General features: G+C 43.8%; 2 protein-coding genes across 4 annotated transcripts; one reads left to right on the top strand and one right to left on the bottom strand.

The window, feature by feature from the left end:
• Positions 1 to 1214: 1214 nt before the first annotated feature.
• Positions 1215 to 21983, top strand: strip2 (striatin interacting protein 2). Of its 2 annotated transcripts, XM_037460548.2 has the most exons (22): positions 1215 to 1452; positions 4946 to 5015; positions 5935 to 6009; positions 8195 to 8329; positions 8522 to 8642; positions 10310 to 10378; positions 10987 to 11093; positions 11278 to 11405; positions 11780 to 11968; positions 12274 to 12324; positions 14480 to 14700; positions 15363 to 15428; positions 15502 to 15565; positions 15935 to 16006; positions 16284 to 16358; positions 16582 to 16679; positions 16825 to 16951; positions 17709 to 17809; positions 18311 to 18377; positions 18478 to 18582; positions 18908 to 19112; positions 19788 to 21983. In XM_037460548.2, the coding sequence occupies exons 1-22, from the start codon at positions 1432 to 1434 to the stop codon at positions 20036 to 20038; spliced, it is 2418 nt and encodes an 805-aa protein (XP_037316445.2). In that variant the 5' UTR covers positions 1215 to 1431; the 3' UTR covers positions 20039 to 21983. The 2 variants fall into 2 exon arrangements, with proteins under 2 accessions (XP_037316445.2, XP_037316447.2); XM_037460550.2 differs by lacking the exon at positions 12274 to 12324 and having other exon boundaries at positions 1216 to 1452.
• Positions 21984 to 22499: 516 nt separating this feature from the next.
• On the bottom strand, positions 22500 to 24353 carry morn2 (MORN repeat containing 2). 2 transcript variants are annotated; one of them, XM_037460556.2, is made up of 5 exons: positions 24016 to 24350; positions 23813 to 23863; positions 23623 to 23729; positions 23404 to 23540; positions 22500 to 23022 (listed from the first exon to the last, which is right to left on the bottom strand). In XM_037460556.2, the coding sequence occupies exons 1-5, from the start codon at positions 24020 to 24022 to the stop codon at positions 22893 to 22895; spliced, it is 432 nt and encodes a 143-aa protein (XP_037316453.2). In that variant the 5' UTR covers positions 24023 to 24350; the 3' UTR covers positions 22500 to 22892. The 2 variants fall into 2 exon arrangements, with proteins under 2 accessions (XP_037316453.2, XP_062416285.1); XM_062560301.1 differs by lacking the exon at positions 23813 to 23863 and having other exon boundaries at positions 24016 to 24353.
• Between the last annotated feature and the right edge of the window lie 7 nt (positions 24354 to 24360).

Raw genomic sequence — 24360 nt, 5'->3', positions numbered from 1 at the left:
ATCTCATCTGAGCCAGTGAACAGAAAGGGACGTCTCGGACATCAACAGCCGGCTCTGAGCCCTTATTTACAACAACACAAATCAGAAGGTTATTAAGTTTGTTAGAACATTGCTTCCTAAATTAAAATAAGGCCCAAGTTCAAATGCTCTTATCTGTGGAATTTTAAATAGTTCTAAGGGAAATATTTTTTCAAATCAAACATCACATACATTATATTTCAAGGGATATTCCATTTAAAATACTTGTCTGCAAGTTAAGTACTACTGAGCCTGTGTACATCATTTTAAAATGTCTTCAGGACGAGTGTTCTTAGGTTTGAGAAAAGCACCTCGTTAATTTTTCCAGTTATTTTCTTGGAAACTTTTTTTTACAACAGAATGTCCGAGTAAGGATCTGGGGGCATTATGGGACTCTTGAGAATCAACCTCAGGTTTTGTTGTTAAAGCCAATATCCATCTATGCCATCCAATCGTGTCCTCTTAAGTGGTTTGTCACCAGTGTGACTGGTGTGTTGGTAGGTATACATGTGGTGGACCTCTACCTCATCTCAATAATTCACGCGCTCCTCTGCAGGCAGGGTGACTAAAGGGGAAGTAGCTGCAGGGGGGCAACTAACGTTGGACTTGAGGCTCCACAGTAATGACGAGGCAGGCTCATGAACAGATCTGACAGCAGATTGCATTACTGAGTTGAACCCACAATGTGACTTCTTTCCCATAGTAATCTTTATTGAAAAAAGAAAACCCATCAGATTGTCCTGCTACAAGGTAACTAGCACAGTTCAGTGGAGTAGCAGTAACTCTGGAATTCAAATGTTGTAAAGCGACCTCTTGATTATATTCAAATGCAAAAGAATCATAGGGTCCAACTAGTTTGTGGATTGAAACAGATTTAAATTGTGCTGGCGAAGAAAGGGGAACATATTTAGTCATCCATGTGTTCATATTGTGGAATGAACTACCTTTAGTTTTCACTGGTAGTGCATTCACTGACAGAATGCTCAGCGCAGTGCTGCATTACATGATACATGTTCTGATATTTCTAAGATGTTGTTTAAAACAGCACCGAATCCTCGTATTATTTCGTCCCGAGGTGTATTAGTCCTAATTGGCCTCTACATTAGCGCATTGACCCCGCGTGACCCCCCGCAACGTTTACCTTACGCGGTGTTCAGCTCCTCTCTGTTGTGGACTCCCTAACCCCGCCCCCTCGGAGCGCACAGGGACGGTGAACCAAACAGACGGGGAGAGAGAAAGCGATAGAGGAGGAGGAGGAGGAGAAGGAGAAGGAGAAGGAGGAGGAGACCCACAACTTGGTTCTCACTCAGGAGCCGGTAGTCCTCCTCCTAGCGCGGTGCAGTCGCAGCACAGCACCGGACCGGCGTGAACTGTCTGCGGAGGAGGAAGAGAGCCGCACGGACCGAGAGAAAGATGCAGGCGGAGGACATGGAGGTACCTGTCGTTCATAACCTTACCCGTGTGTGTGTGTGTGTGTGTGTGTGTGTGAGAGACGGACACAGTGTGTTGTTGCTGGGTAGCTTTCCGTCCAGCTGGATGTCCTCTTCCACGCAACGAGTCGTCGTCTCGGCTGAAGAGCATGCACACAGACATGCAGGCAGACACCGAGGTGTTATTTCGGTAACCGGCTCCTATAAATACCCCCCGCGCAGTAATCTCCCACAGCGGTGCTCCTCAACATTTCACCTCCCGCATTCTCGGGAGGTGAAATGTGAAGCCCGAGTAACCTCACTACGACGCGTGTGTATTTCTGAATTAGTCCTCGTGTGTTTATGGATTTGTATTCTCTCGCGGTGAATACTCGTAGCAATTAGGATCTACCCACCATAGTCAGTTCATTGATTCTTTGACTCAAATGAAGTACATGTTGATGTTACAGTGATTGATCACATGTGCAGTTTAAAGCGTCACAAAATAGTATCATTTCATATCGGTTCATATGCTTGCTGGTTAAATTTAAGAGACAAATTTATCACTTGACTTTGGTCTCTGTAATATCCATTGATATTTTTTGATATGGCATTATTGGTTTCTTTAAAAGATCAACAGGCCCTGCACTGGAGTTTAACCAACTATTAATGTTATTGTCCAACATGTATTGATCTGCAGACGGTCATCCACCAAAATGTTGGTCTTTAGCACGATGGACAGTGAACAATCATTTAAATCATATATTCTAATGTTTTTTTTTCCGGTTTGGAGCCATGTTCTGAAACATGGGCCTCCTCTGAACAGCACGGCTCACGTTCAGCCCGATGATCCCTCTTCCCAGTGCCAGTGCAGATATAATTCATTCCCTCATAAAAGAATTATGAAGAGGATGGGTTTTTTCATTCCTGGTTTGCTTAGTCCAGATTCGGAGGATAAACCGTTAAAGTTCTTGTCTGAGGAAAAGCCCAGTCCAACCCCCCCTGAGTCTCTATTATTGTTTGTGCAGTGTGGCTCAGAGGGAATTGGAGCATATTCATGGCATAGATTTGGAGTGAGTGGTTGTCGATGGTGTGCGTCTGTCTGTGAGGGATGGCAGAGGGAGGGGGATGAAAGACATGGCTGTTGAGAGCACTAAACGTCAAACCCCATATGTTGATGCTTATAACCCCCCCCCCCCGGGCTCCTGTGTCTGTCCGTTAAGTTGACCTCCAATCGGAGTTGATCGTATATGTAAATGATCTGTCATCTCTGTCCATGCGGCGTGTGTTGGCCTTCCTCGACATTACGTCCGCACACTTGCTGGGGAACAGAAGCGGTGCCGTTTGGACAGAGGAGTGATGGTTGGGGGGGGGGGGCGGCGGCAGTGAGGGAGACTAGATGAGAAAATGAAGGAGAGCGAGGGGGAGCAGTAGAAGCCCAGAGGGACAAGGGCAGGGTGCTCCGGTGTTGATGCTGGCAGGAATTAACAAAACACCGCAGTTGAGTTCGGAGAGAGCCGCCACTTCAGACCCAGGGGCTAGTCAAGCCCCCCCCTACCCCCCCTCCCCCCTCTCTACCCCACCACCCTGCGAGGGACAGTAGGTTCTCCACCAGATGCATGGTGAACTAGGCTGCTTGTTCGATTCATCTCTAAATGTTATCGTGGACCACAACAATAACCGTCACTCAACAAGCAAGATTGTCAAACTTTTTTCTGGTTGCAGCTGCTCAGATGTGAGGATTTGCAGATTTTCTCTTGCTTTTGTAGTCTTGCTATTAGAGAATAAATATCCCCATTAGCAACTTTTCAATAAACTCCAGTCGTCTTCACGGTACCCTTGTCTTTCACACTCCATACACCCAGTTTGAAAGACTATCCGCGATAACCCAGATGATATCAGCAGAGTTATTATGTCACGCTGATGATTTCTTCATTGTTGCTTGATTTGTTTAGGTAAAAATCACTAGTCAAGCCACATTTTGGAACAGAGCGAAGCAGCCGACAGCAGGACGAGATGAGAAACAAATGTTGGCGATGGGATGTCCCCTCGCAGCCCCGATTATATCACACAACAAAGTCTGGAATAGCTTTTGTATATCTGAGGTCGTTGCTCATATGAAGCCACTGTGTCGGTAGATAAAATGGGGCATTTTTATATTGAGTAACGCAATTAACCCCCGCTATGTTATGTATGGGCGGTGTTTGCGATCGACCTCTTGCAGCTGGATCAATATTAAGCAGACATATACACACCATAAACACCGTGCCGTTATGTGTGCCATGTAGGACCCTGAAGGGACTGAAGAGGAGACTCTTGACTCTCATTTCACAAGCAGCATTATGTGGATTTTGACTGCAAGACCACCTGAAATGGAAGGAGTGGAGAAAATAAAGTAAATTAAATGCTTCCAAAAAAACAATGCCAACGTATTGCAGATACTGACTTGGTTGCACCAGGTATTTATAGGAAACTGCTCCGTGACAGCGCTTGTTTAAGTGGGATCGCTGACTCATCACATCCTTATTTACAGTCCTGGCCCTAGGCCCATTTTCACAGGGTTAAACACATCTAACACTCGTAGCTTGTCGCCTCCCAGTGCTGCCAGGAGGGAATTACTATTTTTTATTTTAATTTGCTTTAAGATCAAATTAATCTTTATTACTCCCTTTAAGGAAATTTCATCAGTTAACATCCTTTACTGAAGAAATAGACAAACAAGAATGTTCCGCCCCAGAGCCTATTTTCTTCCACCTACTAATTTGCCCCAGGCATTCATCATAACCAAATTACAATCTCAAGGTTATTATCAATAAATGCTCTTCTAATTTGGAGAAACGTCCTTTCACAATGTTGAACCATTTGGGCTTCTGAGGTCACTCGTGGATCACATGCTCTAAGTTTACATTTTGTGCAATGGCTTTAGAGGCGGTGAGCTTTTTTTTCTTTTTTTTCTAAAAAAACACAATGTACGCAGTCCGTCTCGTGCTGATCACAGGGTGAGGCTACAATCCGAGCCGGGAGGGACCCTCGACTGCATTCAGGAGCTAATCTGCTCTCAAACCATCATCACTCCTTCCCCACTGCAGTGTGTCGCTCCACCGAAAGATCTGCGTCCTCGTTAGGGAGAGCGTCCTCGTTAGGGACAGCGTCCTCGTTAGGGACAGCGTCCTCGTTAGGGAGAGCGTCTCTCCTCCTCGCAATCGGTCTGAGGGAAGCTGGAGCTGCTTGTAAATGAAAAATCACTATGTAAATGAGTAATCAACGCCGCCTGGATGTTCGGCAGCCAATCGAAACTCTACAATACACACGAGGAAGCGAAACTGAACGTGTGTGTGTGTGTGTGTGAAGCGTGTGGCTGTAAGTGGAGTACAGAGTAGTGGTACAGTAGGCGCTGGAAAAAATGTAAATAACCTGCAGTATGTTTATGCATGTGGGTGTCAGGGCATCGGTGATTTGGATAAGATCAGTTGCGTACTATGATGTGTAAATGCAAATGTGTTTTTTGCTCCTCACAGAGCTCCATGGAGTCTCCGAACCTGGAGTTTGAGTACGGAGACACAGACTCGCTGACTGCTGAGCTCTCCGGTAAGACTGACCAGCCGCTATACACCAGACTCTAGCACGTCAGGATGCTAACATTACAGCTGTGCTTGGGTGCAGTCACACAGAGCCCGATGGCTGTCCACTCTCGTGTAAAGAGGTGCCACGCACCTTCATGCACACGTCTGGCCTTGTTGCGTTCTTGAAGCCGCCCTTTCCTTCGCTCATATCCCATTCTCTTTTCAAGTCGAACTGAGTCAGACTGACACCTAAAACTATGAATGGTTGACATACATATTTTCAGAATCAACGAGAAAGTGTCGACTTTTGACTGATTTTCTATGTTCCTTCTTTATTTATTAAAACAAGGCAATAAGCTGACACACTGCACACACGTTTCTGGTAACTGCTCATACACGACGATAATTATAAATGCTCAGAGATGCATATAAGAGGAATAGAATTCAATGATGCTGATGGATGTTTTTGATTGTAGTGTATTTCAAGTGCATGCTAATGACTGTCCTCCTGGTGGATGGCGTGTAGCAGCTGAGTCAGATTGGCAAACGCACACAGACAGACAGTCGCAGCGGCTTTCTAGCCGGGAGGCAAAGCATGGCGAAGTGATGAATCATTCGACTGTGCATGAAACCGATAAGATCACCATGTGTTGACTGGAACTTGTTTGTGTTGTTTTTGTCGGGTAGAGCCGGTTTCCTGAAGGAGGGATACTGTCTCCCATTTCTATTATATCCTGCTTTATTCTATTTAGGGCTGTAACTTCCCCATTGATTAATCTATTTTTTTTTTAATGAAATTAATAAAACATTTTTTAAATTCATAAAAAAATCAGGGTTTTCTCTTAGTCGTGAAGCTGCGAGCATATTTTGCTTAAAATAAATATTTTTATACATTGCCGTTTGGTTTTAACTCCTAATTCTGTTGTATTGTTTTCTGTCCACAGAGCTCTACAGTTACACAGAGGAGCCAGAGTTTGCACTGAACAGAGACTACTTTGAGGAGGACTTCAAGAGCCATGGTACTGTGCGTGTGTGTGTGTGTGTGCGTGCGTGTGTGAGCGTGCATGTGTGTGTGTGTGGGGCAGATTATAAAACCTATTGTTAACTGTTGTCACAAATGCTCACACGGATGTAGCACTGCAGAATGGGATCTTGACAAACGTCTACCGCCAGAAACGTTGTCCATCCAGAGACCCCGAAGCTCCTGCAACACAGCGATTGCTGTCTCTTCCGTGTGGCCCCAAGTTCAGTGCTTGATAAGAGTGACCATGAGTTGGATGATAAAGTGATGGTGAATGAATGATGACTAAAAACAAGTTCAACACTGAACAAACTGTTAGTGATTAGTTGTTTTTCATTGAAAAATACCCCCAAAATCCGAGTGATCCCCCAGGAGTTCAGAATTGTTACTTTACAAATATGACAAGGCAACTGGGATGGTAAAAACATTTCACTGCATTTCTCAGCTTCACACTAAAAGCTGTAAATGAGATCTGACGAGCTCTCTTCGGCTCAGTTGTCTCACCTCTGAAGTGCAGCACAAGCCAGCGTTGCTCTTCAGCGTGAGGCGGGTGACCAGGCACATCAAAGCTCTGCTCTTTTAATCTGTTCAAAGAAAAAATATCCCCACAGATTCACACGGGCGGGTCCAGCCTAATCATGGGATTAATATTTGGTTACCAAGCACAAGGAAGCTTTTAAAACACGAGCTACTGTCTCACACACAATTATTTATTCAATATCTATTAACAGATTTTTATTTTTTTATTATTTCCTCTTGTTTAGTAATTATCAAGTTTGATTTTTAGAAACATATTTGTTAAAAAGAGAACAGGTACCTGTGTTTTTTTTGTGTAATTGTTCACTATATGTTGCATTCGGTTGCAATGACAGACATTTTTTTTCGTTAATTTTATTATCAAACTATATACCACAGATATCCCTTTGGACAGAAGAAGCCATTCAAAGCTCTAGTCACTGTTACATCTTTCCATGCGGTTTTGAAAAAGAGCGAGACGAGCCTCATCCTCTTCATCCGTCACCTCCTCTCCTGTCTGAGCGGTATTGAATAGCAGGATTAGATGAGAGCTTCTCCGACTGCTGCTCTACAGAGATAAAGCACAGAGCTGCCTCTTTGCATTAGGGTCTTTTTATTCGCTTATGTGTATGCATGTTCTCAGTCGCCAATGGGTATTCGTTGTCAGAACGTGGTTCTCCTCATTGATTTGTGCTCCGTGTGTGTGTGTGTGTGTGTGTGTTTATGACCGGGCCCATCAATGGGGTTTCTCTCCTTCTAACTATAGCTTCCCAATCATCTGAATTACTGTGATTATCACAGTGTGTCTGATTTGAACTCTTTACTCAAGTAAAGCAGAAGAAGAAGCCATTTTTATTGCCAAGTATTATTTTACACATACAGGAAACTGTTCTCTCCTTTTTAGCCATCCCACACAGTGGGAGCAGTGGGTTGCCTTGGGGGCGCCCGGGGAGCAGTTGAGGGTTAGGTGTCTTGCTCAAGAACACTTCGACATCTGGAGCAGACTTGAGTAGAGGAAGACGAGGCGCTGTCCACGTAATTAAATGAAGCCTCTAAGAATAGACTAAAACTGTAAAAAGATAAAGGCTTGCCAGACAAGGCGTGCATTTTTTTAATAAGCTGTAATTATTGTAGTAGTCTCAGGAGTATTTGTGTACTGGTCTCTGCTAATGACACCACTGACTCTGTTAATTGCAGCTCTGTATTATTCCACTCCCACTAGCTTTCAGCTATTTCCAGAGCTCACGCAGCGGCCCTGAACATAATGTCAATGTCAAAATCTAATGACAGACTCATCAAAGCAGTGGGATGCAATCCATAGAATTCCACACACACTTTATCAACCTGAGCACTGTGAAAAATGAGATCTCGGCGATCACAGTTATTTACAGTGGCCCAATTTCCCAAACAATCTGAGTTGGATTAATATGTAGAGATGAGCGATGTGACACAGTACGGGCAACTCTGAAGGGGGTAAACTGTGAGAAACTGCAGCATAAAGCGAAACGTTGTCTTTCAACTGTATGGTAAAGTTGGCTAACACCCATAACCGCCAACATTCTATCTAGGACCTAGGATTAGACTTTTCTGTCTTTTGTTTGTGTGTTTCCTGTACGTCTTGGACACATTAGAGGAGCCAACAATGTGTTGCTGTGTCCTTCCTTCAGCTCGAGGCAGGAGGTGGACCGAGCTGACGCTGAAGGAGCAGCGGTCGTACGTGATGAGGCTCCTGGATGCACTGGAGGTGACGGACAGGGACAAGAGGCTGAAGGTGGCCAGGGCCATCCTCTACTTGGCTCAGGGTGCGTAGGCCCAATACAGAACAACCAGCATCAGGCCTTTTAAAACAGCAGCAGGAAAGGCAGCAGTGTTTGTGGTTCACCCGTTCCTTCCCAGTGTGCTAGTAAGCCCAAAATGCACCACGCGCTTTAGCATCTAGGGCTGTAAACTGCTAACTCTCTGCTACTCTCCCCCCCCCTCCCCCCCCACACCAGGAGTGTTTGATGAGTGTGACACAGAGGTGGACGTGCTCCACTGGTCCAGACACAATGTCTTTCTGCTCTATGACATGGGCATCTTCACGGCGCTGCTGGAGCTGCTTAGCATGGAGATCGAGTGAGTAAGGCGCGCCGAATGTGCCGGCGATGTGTGAGTCATTTACAAATTCAAAAGATTCCATTAAAAAAAAAACGCCAGCAACAAAGTCCCCTTTTACTTTGGATTTGTCTAATAAATAAGACTACAGACATGCTGCTGCTCATGTATTTACACGAGGGTATAAGGGAATCAAAGAGCAAGTAGGCAATAGAAAGCGCAGACCTATAGGCAGAGGTGGGATCAAGTCACTGTTAGGCAAGTCACTAGCAAGTCTCAAGTCATTGCCCTCGAGTCCCGAGTCAAGTCGAGTCAAAGACGAAGCAAGTCCCAAGTCGAGTCACAAGTCAAAGCCAACAAGTCTCAAGTCGAGTCACAAGTCGTACCATTTTATTTTCGAGTCATTTCGAGTCCTTTTATTATAGTGGGGATGGGGAACCCTGGGTGATGGTGCGCTGCCTCACAGACCTAGACTACAAAGGGAAGGGTAATGGTGGATCGACTGTGACTGTGTTATAGTGCTGTAACGCTCACCCCAATGCTGCAGCGTAAATAAGGAGGCGATGACTGGCTTGCAACTCCGCTGCAATTATTTATATAAAACAACTCAACTTCGGTCACTGTTGGCCGTCACCACGCCGAACGAACACTTCCGCATTCACGGCCCCCCAAAACTCGGGTTGTCTCGCGTAACTACAGCTGGTAACGGAGCATAACGTGAACACATGCAACATCTGCATAACTGATTAACTAATAACTTTAACTCAGCTCATTACACTACTTTAAAACGGACGTTGACATAATGTTGGCGAGGATTTCCATCGGAGTCTGAATCCGGGTTCAAAAATCCCGATTTTTGTAACCATGAACGAGCTGTCTCGTTGATACGGTCAAATGGACTGCAGTGATTGGATGTCGTGCAGGCAGCGCTCTCTGCATACAGGTGGCGCACGGTGGTGTGAAAATGTTTTCCCCCAGTTTTCATGGGAAGTAGCAAGTCTTCTCGAGTCAAAAGGCTCGAGTCCAAGTGAAGTCACGAGTCATCGGTGTTCAAGTCCAAGTCGAGTTGCAAGTCTTTGTACGTTTTGTTGAGTCGAGTCTCAAGTCATCAAATTCATGACTCGAGTCTGACTCGAGTCCAAGTCACATGACTTGAGTCCACACCTCTGCCTATAGGTGCCTTTTTTATAATTTAACCCCCCGAGTGATGGCACTCTGCAGGCCGTAAAGGAAGGGAAGGAATTCTAAATCATGTTCTTCAGATGAATATTCTCCTAAAATCTAGACTTCATTCAAACGGTGGAGTGATGAGAGAAAGGGACACAGTAAACGCAGCGCCTGTGATTCTCCACTTCAAAACCTCCGTTGAGGACACGGTGCGGCGGCGGCTCCTTCGAGTTGCCTTTGTTGCCGCTGGTGTTGATTTGGTGCTTCTTTTGTTTGTTACATAAGCTACTCTGAGGCGTCACGGCACAGTCAGGTCCATCAACATGCTGCACAGCAAAGCGGTGCCAATCAGGCACACGGGTCGCTGCTCATTGAGTCTGGTTGTGTTTTTAAAAATGATGGGGCATGCATTAAAAAAAGCATGATGATGAGGGTATAATAATCCAGAGTGGCTTTTCTTTTTTTCTTTTTTTTTTACAATAAACCACTAAAATGATGTCAATGCTTATTCGTGTCTGCAGTAACAACCAGGCATGCAGCAGTGCAGTGAGGAAGCCTGCCATCTCTCTTGCCGACAGCACAGAGCTCAGGTAAGTAATCTACCACATGCCTCGCAGCCTAGGTCCTCATTCCCCTCCCTTCACACAAGAAAGTACACAAATATCTTCCAAATCATCAGTCTCTCTAAGAAACATACATGTCATACATTTTAAAGCACACAAACACCTGGTCTGCAACATTTAATTATATATTATATGTCCTTTTACCACAGATTAATTTTGTATCCACATATACACACTCGTATGTTCACACAAATGCAGAGCTCTGTCTGTGCATTTCCCAGTTGAACACATTGAAAAAACGTCTCGTTCTGCACCTGAAAACGATCGTAAAACCTGTGTAGTCATTCTGAACTCTGAGGCTTTGTTTAGTGAACAAAGCGTTTAATGGATAAAACAACGACTTACGTCAGGCAATTGTGAATGGATGGTGCATTATTTTGGCAGAGAATACAAGTGGTTTTCTCCCACTTATATAAGCTTACTGCAAAACAATCCTCCTCTGTTTCTTGCACTTCCCCTTTCATCGCTACTAATCATTTCCTTCATTATAGTGTTATCTTTTGACCTTCCAGGCCCATTAGTTTTGTTACGACACACACACATGTGGTCTAGTTGTGTCCTCGTTGTCTTTGCAGAGTCCTACTTAGCATCATGTACTTGATGGTGGAGACCATCAGAGGTCAAACGGAGGATGACAGACCTGAGTGGAGAACAGCGAGAGAAGCCTTCAAGAATGAGCTAGGTGTGTGTGTGTGTGTGTGTGTGTGTGTTTGAATAATATGTAACGGTTGCTGTGGTGGTAGACTTTGATAAATATTTTATCCGTTGAATCATGGCCGTCTTGTGATGCACAGGAGAGTCCGCCTTTAGCGTGTGCTCTCATATATTCGAACCAAAAGCGCAGACTTTGACCTTTGACCCCTCAGGTTCACCCCTGTACAACGGAGAGACCTTTGCCCTGCTCCTCTTCACCATGGTGACCAAGTTCTGCAGCATGAATGCCCCGCATTTCCCCATGAAGAAAGTCCTACTGCTGCTCTGGAAGACGATACTGGTTAGTACATTATGACACATATTGCACTTAGATTGATTTCTGCACAGTGTTGGAGAGTTATAGTTCTTCCTTATACAGCCACAATGAGAGTTTAAAAGCTCTTAGTCCACATACGTATTTCCCATCTTTTAGGCAGCAACCACCAAAGGTAACAAGTTCACTACCCTATGAAAATGATTTAAAGTCGTATTGTGTATTAAAACTAGTAATTGCAAACACTGGCATACTTTCGGTCTCATTATAATCACCCATCCATTTCATATTTTGAATGTATTTTGCGGAATGAATGGTGACCCGGGGATGATAAATTCTCTTCCTCCTGACTTGCTGCACATAAGCCTGTGTTTCCCCTCCCCGCCATCCTTCTCTTCCAGTTCACTTTGGGGGGTTTCGAGGAGCTCCAGGAGATGAAGGTGCGGGGCCGGGAGTGTCTGAGGCTGCCCCCGCTGACGGAGGACAGCATCAAGGTGGTCAGAGCCATGAGAGCGGCCTCGCCCCCGGCCTCCGCCATGGAGCTCATTGAACAGCAGCAGCAGCAGAAGAGAGGCCGCCGCAGCCGCAGGGTACACGAAAAAAACTGTGTTTTTCTATTGCCTTTGCCCTTTGCCCTTTGACTGTTTGAGTGGCTTCATGTGTCTCTAAAGTGATCCTATAGAATTCCTTCTTTAACTCATCTTCTAACTATTTTCCGGGGTCCAGCTTTTGAAAGGTTCCCTTAGTGACAACATCCCTGGTTCTCTGTTGTAAGTCAGCGATGCCAGAGATGTTATTATTGGTGCTGGGGCAGCTCTGTTTTTGGTAGCGCTTTGACTGGACGAGCTAATTGCACTCTGGTCTCTCATTGCCCCTCTTCCTTGTGTTCCCACAGAGTGCCTTTGTTGATAGCTTGGAAGGAGACAGTCCCTTTACCAAGAAGCAGGTCTTTACCCACAAATTCCCTCTTTTCCTTCTGCATCTCCTCCCTGCCTTGAGCTGGACTTCATCTCACACGTCCCTGCCACCCACTTTTCTCCATCTTCTTTCTCCCTTCTCTTTCTTTTTGCTATTCTCCTCACCCGGCTGTCCTTTTAACCTCATCCCTCATCATCATATCAGATTGCATCAAAAACTGAGGAAACAATGTTCTATATTTGGTTACACAGTGCCTTTTTTTTCTTGCTAAGGAAGTCGAATTACACTTCATATAAAGAATACTGTCTGGACACCATGAACTACTGGACAACATCTATAGTCTATTATAAAAGAATATAATCAGGAAGCAGAAGTTAAATTCTGCACGTGGTTTCCTTTTAATCGCTCTTGCTTCCTCATTCCAACACATACAAGGAGGAGTTTGACATTTGGGAAATCCCAAACATATTTTTTCGCTTTAGTGTCTGAATGCTAGATATGACCTAGATATGAAGCTGCAGCAAGCAAGACTGAACACCAAAGCTTACTTTACATTTTTGTGGCAACAGATTTGAGATGATTATCAGTTTTGTCATCGAACGTTTTTCAAAAAATGATAAAAATTCTTCCTTTCCATCCAGTCATCAATTGCTTATTTTAATTTATTTTGTTCTTGTTCTTTACTTGTTTATACTTATTTATTATTTTTACCCTACTCCCTTCTTCCATCATCTTTTAATTTCCAACTCACACTTGCTTATATCCTTATTTCTCTTTTACACTCGAAGACACTTTACCCTTTTCCTTTCTCTCTTGCTTCTATCATCTGCTCCTTGTCTTCCTCCTGCTCTTCTTTTCCCATTTCCTCCCATGCTTATTCTATCATTTTTCACTCCTTCCATACCATCCATTAACATTGCATACTGTCCTTCCCTCCTCCTCCTCCTCCTCCTCCTCTTCCACTGTGGCCTGCTCAGTTTGGGGGGGTGTTGAGAAACAGGGCTGACTTGCTGGCTGCTGTCATTGGCGCTGGAGGGGTAACTGTCCGCTGTGCCGTAAAGTCACTTCCGACATCTACCGTAGTAGCATTTCCCTTGTAGTTTTCATCACATCGCTACCAGGTCTGTTGGCACAAAATCACCCCGCGCTGTAGACTCTGGACTAGGGGTCAATGTCCTTAAAATGCATTCATTGAGGAGGTGAATTGAGATCGTAACGACCGTGCTTTTCTGTTGTGCAGGTGTTCTATTCGGCTCTCGGTTGACCTCTATCTCTCACTCTCACATGGATGTCATTGAAAGCGGTTGTCCCCTAACCCTGATGGAGACTAAAACACCACAGTAGCTTTACCCGCCACACACTAGAGAATGGCTTACAATGGCTCACAACACAGCCTCACCTCCTCCCTCCCCCCCACCTCCCAACCATACACTCACTATACCGCTCACTTAGTCCAGCATTGGCACTGCCACCGGTGCACCATACATCAACTGCACTATTAATGTCCAGAACGCTGACTCATGCCTGATGCTTGCACTATCGCCACAGTCATTCATCAGAGAAATGGTTTGAACTGCGACACTTGTGTGTGTGAATGTGTGTTTTGCACTTTTTTTGTGAATCGGATCTCAATATGAGAAAAAGTCTTTTGCTTGCATTGTTCCTGTATGTTTTGAGGTGCAGATGCGTGGTAAGTTCAGTCTGAAATGTTGCTTGCCATTTTTATGGTTCCCAGGCTAGCTGTTTATGCTAAGCTAAGTTAACTGTAACCTGCTTTAGCTTTGGATATAATGGAGAAATATGCAACTGCTATCTGTTTTTATTTCACTCTCACTAAGAAAAAGAATAAGAATAATAGAAAAGTGAAAAAGGATAAGTCTTCCTTTTAAAGTGTGGAGCAGTCCTTTTAGGATATTTTTGGAAATAAAGTGGGTTTTTACAATGTTTGGCTGCACAGCATGAGTCTGCTTGTTATGGGGTTCAAGGTGATATACGCTATCACGTAAAATTTGTGGTGGATTGAGTTCATGCCTCAGTTTTTTCAGTTTTACAACTGGAGGTTACCACATTTCAAATATGAGGTGGGCTAATTGCTTAGCTTGTGTTGATAGGACATTTTACTTCAGTCCTGGCGGTGCTGTTTACTTTCCCTCTCTCTCTCTCTCTCTCTCTCTCTCTCCCAGCCCCTGGTTAAGCAGGACAGTCTGGACACATACAACGAGCGCGACCCTTTCAAGAATGACGAGGAGGAGGACCCAGAGGACACTGACAGCGGCATCGAGGGCGAAGTGGACCCCATGGATCGCGATGTCATCATCCAGCCCCCACCCCCGCCGCCTCCCCTCAGACCTCCCACAGAAAGAGTCAACTTCCCTAAGGGCCTCCCCTGGGCCCCTAAAGTCAGGTTAATTAACCGTTTTATTTCTGCACTTTGGCGTCGGCAACAAACCCCCATTTACTGTAAAATAATGGTAAAAAGTATTGCTGCTGTTGCATGTGTCTTTGTTTTTGAAAAAGGTTATTTAAAGAGTACTCTTAAAGCCTTTAATCTATGGGTACATAACAGTGGTTATATACAGACAAGATACTACAAGCCAGAACTGATATTGATGCTCATTACTAAGGCTGCTGAAGATGATCCCAGGCATATTTCTATATTTAAAAATATTAGTTTAAGTCCATTCCGCTGAATAAAACCTCTTCATTTTGACCACTATGGAGTAGAGAAAACCTCCCACCCACAGCCACGACTTCACACCATTTGGTTGGCAGATGGTGTCAGTTTCCCACCCTGATTCTGTGCCACCAATCGAGTTGGGTTAAAAGCAAATCCTAAAAAATCCTCAGTTTTCTCTCCTTGCTGTCCTCCAGCAATATGCTTTCCATCTGTGTATTCCTGAGAGTAGCTCCAAGGCCTGCTGTTGCCATTCTAAGTGTTTGTGTTGGTGTGCGCACACATGTGAGTCCTCCCATTAAAGTTGTCTGTTGGGCCCCTCGTTGATATGTGTGGCGGCAGGTGTAGGAATTAATCCAAAATCTGACTGCAGCGTGTCTTTGTGTGTGCAGGGAGAAAGACATCGAGCAGTTCCTGGAGACCAGTAGAAACAAGTTCATTGGGTTTACACTGGGAAGGTAGGCCTTTCATCTGAGACAATTACGATATCCTTTTTAATCCAGTCTGGTGTAACTGTTTGTGGTTTTGCAGTGACACAGATACCCTGGTGGGCTTGCCCAGACCCATCCACGAGAGTGTCAAGACTCTTAAACAGGTGAATGGGGAAATCCCAGCCTCATTAAGCAGTTCACTCATTTACTCACACACTCACCATTTAGTCACTAATACCTGGGTTCACATGTTTTCCCACATTCGGATTGCCTCGGATTGATATGGGTTTCTTAATCAATACTCTCTTTTGGCTGAATCCCCATAAAAATCTAGTTTTTACAGACACCCTGTGGGTGTCAGATAGAAAAGCAAAGTAACACTTTTTCAAACACCCTTTTTGTTATTTGTTTGTCTATAGTTATATATGTATATTTAGATACAAATGATTTGTATGTATCGGTAGAAGAAATGTTATTTCAATATATATATGTAATTTGTGTTGTTTTTGTTAATATTGTGATTTGCTTTCCAGCACAAATATGTGTCAATTGCTGAAGTCCAGATCAAAAAAGAGGACGCGCTGCAACAGTGTCCAATGAGTCTGGTCAGTAATGTCCCCGTGCCCCACGACATTGACTCTGTAAATCTATTTTTAATGTATAAAGCAACCATCGGTTCAGCGTTGGAGAGGTCCCTCCTTCCTGTGGCTGTACAACAGCTCTGTGCAGGAATACTGTGCATATATCTGTCTATACTATTTAATATTTCTGCATAATATTTGATTTCAGTTTTTTTATTTTGATCTAATTTCCTATTTGAAATTTGCCTCTGTGTGCCCATGGCTGTTTAAAGTGTTTTTTGGATGTGAATATATTCTTTAGGGTGAAGAAGAGGTGGCGGAGACACCAACAGAGATGCTTTACCTGGGAATGCTTCCTAACCTGTCCCAGTACGTGGTGAGTGGCTCATGATAGACGATCCCTCCTCACATGTTCTGCCTGGATTCACACCATCTTGCTACCCAATGTATGTCATCGGCTGACAGTCTTTTTTTATACAGTTGGTTTTAGTTCCTCCAAGAAAAGGTTAAGCATCAGGCATTCTTGCCAGCAATCCGAGATGATACAGATTTGCTTCTACACAACAAAATATAGATCTCTGCATTGTCACTTGTGTCAGATTGCCCTCCTGAAGCTGCTGCTGGCTGCAGCTCCAACATCCAAAGCCAAAACCGACTCCATTAACATCTTGGCTGATGTGCTGCCTGAGGAGATGCCGTAAGTACTGTAGAAAGATTGCTGCAGTTTGACTGTTTTAAATTTTGGCAGTTATTTGTCATCCAGATACTTGGGTGAAGATAAAATATGCACGTAGGTTTTTCAAATTTCCCTACCATTTACTCCTTCTTTGTGTTTCCTCCAGTATCACAGTCCTTCAGAGCATGAAGCTGGGAATTGACGTGAATCGTCACAAAGAAATCCTCGTCAAGGCCATTTCTGCTCTCCTTCTGCTGCTCCTCAAACACTTCAAACTCAACCATATTTATCAGGTAACAAACCAGTCCCCCCTCCTATATTCGTTCTTTCCTTTTACATTATTCTTCTCCTCTATCTGCCTACCCCAGCACAAACGTACACAATAATCTATGCACCTCCCCCTTATGCTCTACCTTCAATACATTCCACCTGATTATCCGGTAAAGCGTGCCATTTCTTTCATCCTTCTAGCCAACACCTTATGTTTAGACCTTCATTCCCTCCTCACATCTCGGGACCTCGTGCCTCAGTCGGATAGACTCGCTGTTCGCCCATTCCTGTCGATTAAAGACGGAATACGGATTGAAAGAAAGCATCTGGTCTGAAAACGGCTCTTTTAAAAAAAAAAAAAAGAGGATTTGGCCCCATTTCAAGCAATTATGTCTTGTTTTATTTATCAGTTTTTCTGTGGCTCAAATGGATGGGGACGGGAATATTCACTGACTAGGAAAGGAGATTCTGTCACACTTTTTAAATGGCTGCTGTGCAGAGTTATAGTGGTAGCGCCCTCTGCTGCAACACAACTATATTACATCATCAGAATGCCACGAAGTCAAATCAATGATTCTCACAACACCATAATAACAATTTTTGAGGATATGTTAGTTAGCATAACATGTAGAAATCATGGCGAAACAAAGCACGTTTGAACAAAACACTAAAATATGATACATCCGCAGACTGTATAACTATAAAGATCCTGGTTTTGGACCTTCTCTCCACACAGTCAAATGAAATGATCCCACTATTCCACTTCTTCTTTCCCTGAAGTTTGAGATCGTCTCCCAGCATCTGGTGTTTGCCAACTGTATCCCACTCATCCTCAAGTTCTTCAATCAGAACATCATGTCCTATATCAGTGCCAAAAACAGGTAGGATCCCTGTCTCCCCCTCTGTACCCTCCCAGAAATCACTGCACTTCTTGTTTTTTCTGTCAAAACGCTCGGTTAAGGTGTGGATACAAAAGCATTGTATCATTATGGCTCCATTTCTTGTCACCCATGCTGGAAATGGCTCACACCTTGTTGTGTTGGAGAACATGCTGTTAAGACGACTAACCAAATATCACAGACATGACTTGCACGAATCAGCAGGCGTCCCGGAAGTGGAACAGATGGCATCCCAGCAGCCACGCAATGGCAGAAGATGAAGGTGTCGGAGAGAATAAATGAACATTAAGCCACAAATTAGGTGACAGGAGTCTTAGGAGCAGGCCTGTCCATTTTAGCTCGGGTGCAATACTGTACACATGATTTGACGTAGTACTTTGATTTCAATTGGAGCGTTTGCAGCCAGATAAAAGACATGGACCCCGGGAAGTTTCGAGTAGATTCGGGAAGTGATCAGTGTGTTTGTCTGTGTTTTCGTTGCAGCATATGTGTGCTGGACTTTGCCCACTGTGTGGTCCACGAGATGCCTGAGCTCACAGCTGAGAGCCTAGTAGGTCAAAACGCAGTCAGCATGACACTTGACTGACCCACTGAAGGTCAAGCCTTTCTAAGTGTCTCCATAACATGAGTGTTATGTGTGTGTCTATCAGGAGGCAGGAGACAGCAACCAGTTCTGTTGGAGAAACTTGTTTTCTTGTATAAATCTGCTGAGAATATTGAACAAGCTGACCAAGTGGAAACACTCCAGGACAATGGTGAGCTATTCTGCACCTCTGCAGAGCCTTATGCTGCAGCCAAAAGGTGGGACAAGAAAGTTCACACTTCTAATACTAGACTGAATGTTTTGGTAAAGACTAGATCCTCCCTTGCTGTGTCCCAATCAGTGTCTGAGTGTGCACCCTGGGGCCCGGTGGGAGAGGAACTAAAAACAAACTGTCCCATTATGAGCATGCACAAATTAATCAGCACCTGGCAGCCAGTTCATGTACAGTTTCATTGGCATCTGTGTTTGCAGTGGGCCTCTGGTACACCACAGCGTGCTCCAAAATGCTCCTGCGGTAAATTTCCTTCCTTTTTCAGATGTTGGTGGTGTTCAAGTCTGCCCCCATCCTGAAGAGAGCTCTGAAGGTGAAGCAGGCCATGATGCAGCTCTACGTCCTCAAGCTGCTCAAGATTCAGACCAAGTACCTGGGCCGCCAGTGGAGGAAAAGCAACATGAAGACCATGTCGGCCATCTACCAGAAGGTCCGCCACAGGCTCAATGACGACTGGGCCTATGGAAATGGTAACTAGCGGTCTGCGGAGCCACATTCATGGAGTGTTCAAACCGTTCACTTTGCGTTTAGCTGAGCTACAGTTTGTTACAAATTACCATTTATTTTAGGTTTTAACTGATTTATATAACAGCAATCCCTTTTTTCTTTCCTTCTACAGATTTGATCGGAATGCTTAAAGCACATAATACAAAAGATGATCTAAAAGATGATTATGTAACCAAGAAAGGAACATAATAAAATAGAATGTTTGCACTAACCTTTTGTAAACATGACTGTAAACATCATATAGGTTCATACATTTGAATTTCTCATTTAATAGTAATACTGTGTATATGCCCCTCGTCTGTGCGTATGTTCTATGCATGTGTGAAATACAATGCTCCACCAGCCATTGGTGAACAGCCTGGATTGTGTTGCCATGGTAACAGACAAAATGGGGTATATTTCAGGGTCACTGCCCTCACGGGAGTGCAAGTGATCTGTCACAATGAATGTTAGAAAGTAAAAGAGGAAAAAAATAAGGTAGGAAAATAAAGAGGGGGGGGGGATCGATAAAGGCACAGGTGTTGTCTCACCACTAAGACAAAGGATAATGGAAGATTTAAGGGGGGGAACATTCTCACACACACACACACACATTAGAGAAATGCTTCTGGATACTAATGTTGTGTCCCCTCCCCCAGATATTGACGCACGCCCTTGGGACTTTCAGGCGGAGGAGTGCGCCCTGCGGGAGAGCATCGAGAAGTTCAACAGCCGCCGCTACGACAAGAACAAGAACGGAGACTTTGCGCCCGTGGACAACTGCCTGCAGAGCGTGCTGGGCCAGCGCGTGGAGCTGCCCGAGGACTTCCACTACAGCTACGAGATGTGGCTGGAGAGGGAGGTCTTCTCCGAGCCCATCCAGTGGGAGGGGCTGCTGCAGCAGCCGTGATGGAGGGGACGGGGCGGGGAGGCGTTGGTGGTGGAGACGGCCACCACCAGCCTGTTTCGGTCTCAGGGTGAGTTGAGGATTCCGCATTATAGTTTTCATCGGGGAGGAGATGGAGAAGCCTTGATGGCAGGTAGAAATGCAAGTTGACGTACTTGGGCTGCCATACTCTGAGCTCAGCACAAAGAAAATATATGTCGCACACACACACACACACCCGCGCGCTAACATGTGCCTATGACTACTGTGAACACACATGGACGGCACGAACAAATGGTACCAGATAATAAGACACCGCTAAAGCAGGAGACTGTTTCGGCCAGTTATACAGCACCCCTCCCACACTCCCAAAAGTATCTTCACCACTTTGTCAATTTATAGGTCACTGTTTTTTTAAATGTTGGTGCTTTTTTGAATCTGTAGTAATGTTTTCCTATTTATTTGTATCAATGAGTGTGGCTAAGCTTTTTTTTATGGAGATGTAAATGTTCATATTTTCTAATCCGTTCATCTTTATTTTCACACGGTTGTAGTTTGTGGGTGATGGATTTAAAGTTTTTTCAAATGTATTTTCTAAAAAAAGAAAAAAAAAAATCCTTTTGGAAACAACCACAGGGTAAGTTTGATAGTTGATAGTTGGGAGCAATTTCCACTAATGGCAAAGTAATCCCACATATGCCAAAATGTTGCCAAAAAGCAAATAAATATACCAGCAGTAGATAGGTTTGAGTAAAGGCTTGTTTGTGAACGTAAAAAGTATATGTATGCAGAAAGACAAGAATAACACACAACATGGGCCCATGTATGGAGGGTGCTTTGCACTGAGAGAATCTTCTGTAAGAAGCTGTATAAAATGTTGTCTATTTAAAATGTACCTTACATAGAGTCCTTGCAGATTCCAGATTTCTTAAAAATGTAGAACTTTTACAACACAACATAAAATGCCTGTCGTGTCCCATAGAAAATCTCAACGAGGTGGCCGCGAACTTCTCTTCAACAGAGGTGTGCTTGTTTTTCCGAGTGCATTCACAATCAAGATCTAATGTTAAACGGCCTCATAGTTGCCACTTTTCGCCGTTTCTGGGAGCGGGGCACTTCTCTTGAGTTATTTTCATGGAAAAAACTTTGGCTAATCAAACCTCAGCAATGAGAATAATTGGCATTTTGGAATCCCCGCTTCAACCAGCTGACTCGGACTCTATCTGCCAAGACACGGGGCCCCTTGGAGATGTCCTTCTTGGGGAACTTTGCCAACTTTGCTTGGAAGAACACAGCCGTCCCCTTAAGGGTGCCGTTTTTCTTATCCTTCTTATCCTTCACGTCAAACTACCTAAGCTGGGCTCCAGAGTAGTGAGCTCAGAGATGTCTGAAGCTCAACCACACGCAAGCAGTGAAAAAAATGAATGTGTACCGTTATTTCTTTTCATATCATCCGAGGCGTTGTACTGATTGTTATCCAGTTGCCGCGAAGGGTCGAGAGCAGCCACACTTTTGACACTCGGTCTTGTGCTTCTCTGTGGAAATGTGCATGGCCACTGTTTTGTTTTGGGTACATGTTAAGAAATTAAAATGTGGTCTTCATAATGTGTTTTTTTTCTTTTTCAAAGAATTTTGTTGAAAGAATGATGTTTCCGGCACAATTTGTACTTTTGTTCCCTTTCAAGTCGGCTTTCTGCATTACATGGTTGTTTTTTGTGGTCTTCTGGAAGGGGACATCGTTGAACAAAATGTTGTATACAGAATAGATTCTCAGGTTTATTGAGATAATAATATATTACAAAAGTTTTAAAGCTTCCTTGCCATCATCTAGCTCACTACCTGTAGTGATGAACACTTATCATCACATTCATGTAGGAAAAGAAAACCTTAAGCACTGAACATTTATTGCATCGGCTGTAATAACTGTTTGTATTTACGTCACAGACATATCTCGTTCGATGTATTTTTTTTTAAATCTTTTGCCAAATTTCAGTGCCATTTTCTGTTTTAATCTCATCGTTGTTGCCTTTGTGATCACACGTAAGGTTCTTCATTTGCATCACCGCTAAACATTTGCAATACAACATTTTTATTTACTACTTGAAAATTGTACAATTAATAGAACAAACTGTTTCTTGTATCCTGTACAGTGTTTTACCAGAATTGTTTAGCAATGTATAGGTGGTATTACAGCATATGTGTGTTTGTTACATATCCATACCTGAATAGTCTAAATAAATACTCCACCAATGTTGTTCAGGGGTATGTGCAATTATAGATCCATATGCATTATTCAATGCAATTCAAAAGTACAATATCAGAGTTGCTTATTAAACAATATTGAACAATTCCGATTTCCTTTTGTGCAGGACTATAGAGGTTGACAGCTGGTTCACTCACTCACACACACACACACACACACACACTGTAGGTCAAACTGCTCACATCACACATTACCTCGGGCGATTGTTCCAACAGTTCAGGTAGAGCTGTCGTGGATGGGGACTTTGTGATTAGCTAGTGCTGTAATAATGTGCCCTGTAATCATCCTTCACCCTGATGGAAACCAGATAACCAGGGTGAAATGTGCTTACAGCTTTTATTGTGTGTGGTAAATAATGTATATATTTCCAGGTATATTAAAATTCAAGTCTTAAGTTTGCAGTGAATTAATTGCTTAAACCTGCCACTAGCAGTCCTTGGATTATGTTTTTTAACTGAGAAGTGTTGCATCAGCATAAAAACAGAAAAAAAAACATTGAAACATCTTCTAAGGGAAATTAAACATAGACATGACACACTGATTGCTTGGGTATTTAGGTATCACACATTGTTTGTTGCTGTATTTAATACTATTTCTTGTAGCATATACAGTATATTATAAATTGCAAAATAATGCTTGTTTTTCTGTAGTGTGCTGCAGTTTGAGGCCTAACGCTGCTCTGCCGAGAAACTCCCCCGTCCAAACCAGTCCCTTTGTGTCGGTGAACGACCCGTCACCATCCAACCTAGACCACACCAGTTAGGACATAAACAAATACATTTACATGGATGGCAAAACCAAAATAATATACATCGAAGTTTTGGATTCATACCCCGCCCCCCCAATAAATTGTCAACTTTTAAACGGCACAAGAGGAAATTTAACCAGAAATATTTGAAATGGTAGCGTTCAGGATATGTAAGACGCTCGTCATCTTAGGATGCGCTACAACACCGATTGCATTGGGCACGCACAACTTGAGCCTCACTGCTTTATTCTGGTTTTAAAAGAGGACTAACCTGTGTTACTGATCATCAATCAAACCGAAGCCCTACAGTATAACCATTTGGAAACAACATGGCTCTTTTCAGACAATTTTAAAGGAATCACACATATTGGCGGTCACCTGTTGTGCTGAAAGTGACCTTTGTAAGTGGAGCCGTCCGGGAAGGTATATGTTCCTTTGCCGTGGTACATGTTGTCTTTGAATTCTCCTTCATAGACGGCTCCAGAGGGATGCTGCAGGGTCCCTTTGCCATGCATCTGCTTGGAACAAGCATGTGTGACTAGTAAATGCAACCGTACAGCATTTAGTAACTGGCATCAGGATTTTTTAAATACATACGCTGTCTTCAAGCCACTCTCCAGTGTATATGATGCCACCCGCTGACGTGTGTTTACCGGCGCCACTCCGCTTCACCCCCCCTGAAGCAGATCTGCTGCACTCTCCCTCTGTATGGAACATAGGAGACGTTGGCACAGATGCCGTTATGTGATGAAAGAAGTGTAAAGCTGTATGTTCGGTGATCGCTCACCATATTTGTCTCCATTTGGGAAAATGTAGGACACTTTTATAGACCCTTCCCCTAAAAATAAAAAATCTGTCAAATGAATATACAATATTAGCAGCTCATGAAAGTTCACTTATGGTCTGAAAGGAAAAAAATTATAAAACACAATTCAGCAGAGAGTAAAGACAGACGGGGCCTGAGCACTTGAAGTCACAATCGCACCCCACCAGACATCCGTGGCAGCTTTCTCCCGCTGGCAGATGGTTGTCAGAGCCGACAGGACACGCCGTGTCTCGGCCACTTTGTGGCAAACAGCTCGGTTCAAAAAGGGCCTTATTTGTTCAGTGAATCACCCTAAAAATAGATTAGAAGCGGTCCCTGCCTGTGCCTGCAGCAGCCAGCTCAATGGGTTGTACACAACTCGACGCAAGCCTTAGTTGCCATGGTTACTCGATTTGGCTTCAAGAAAGGTACATTTTTCGACACACGGTATAGCTAAATTAGTTAAGCTCAGTATATGTCACCATACAAAGTGTAACTACCCACAGACGCTTAAAATAATACTTCAAACG

This window comes from Pungitius pungitius, chromosome 2, assembly GCF_949316345.1.
Source record: "Pungitius pungitius chromosome 2, fPunPun2.1, whole genome shotgun sequence".
Taxonomy (NCBI): Eukaryota; Metazoa; Chordata; class Actinopteri; order Perciformes; family Gasterosteidae; genus Pungitius; species Pungitius pungitius.
This window is presented reverse-complemented; position numbering and strand designations above follow the sequence as displayed.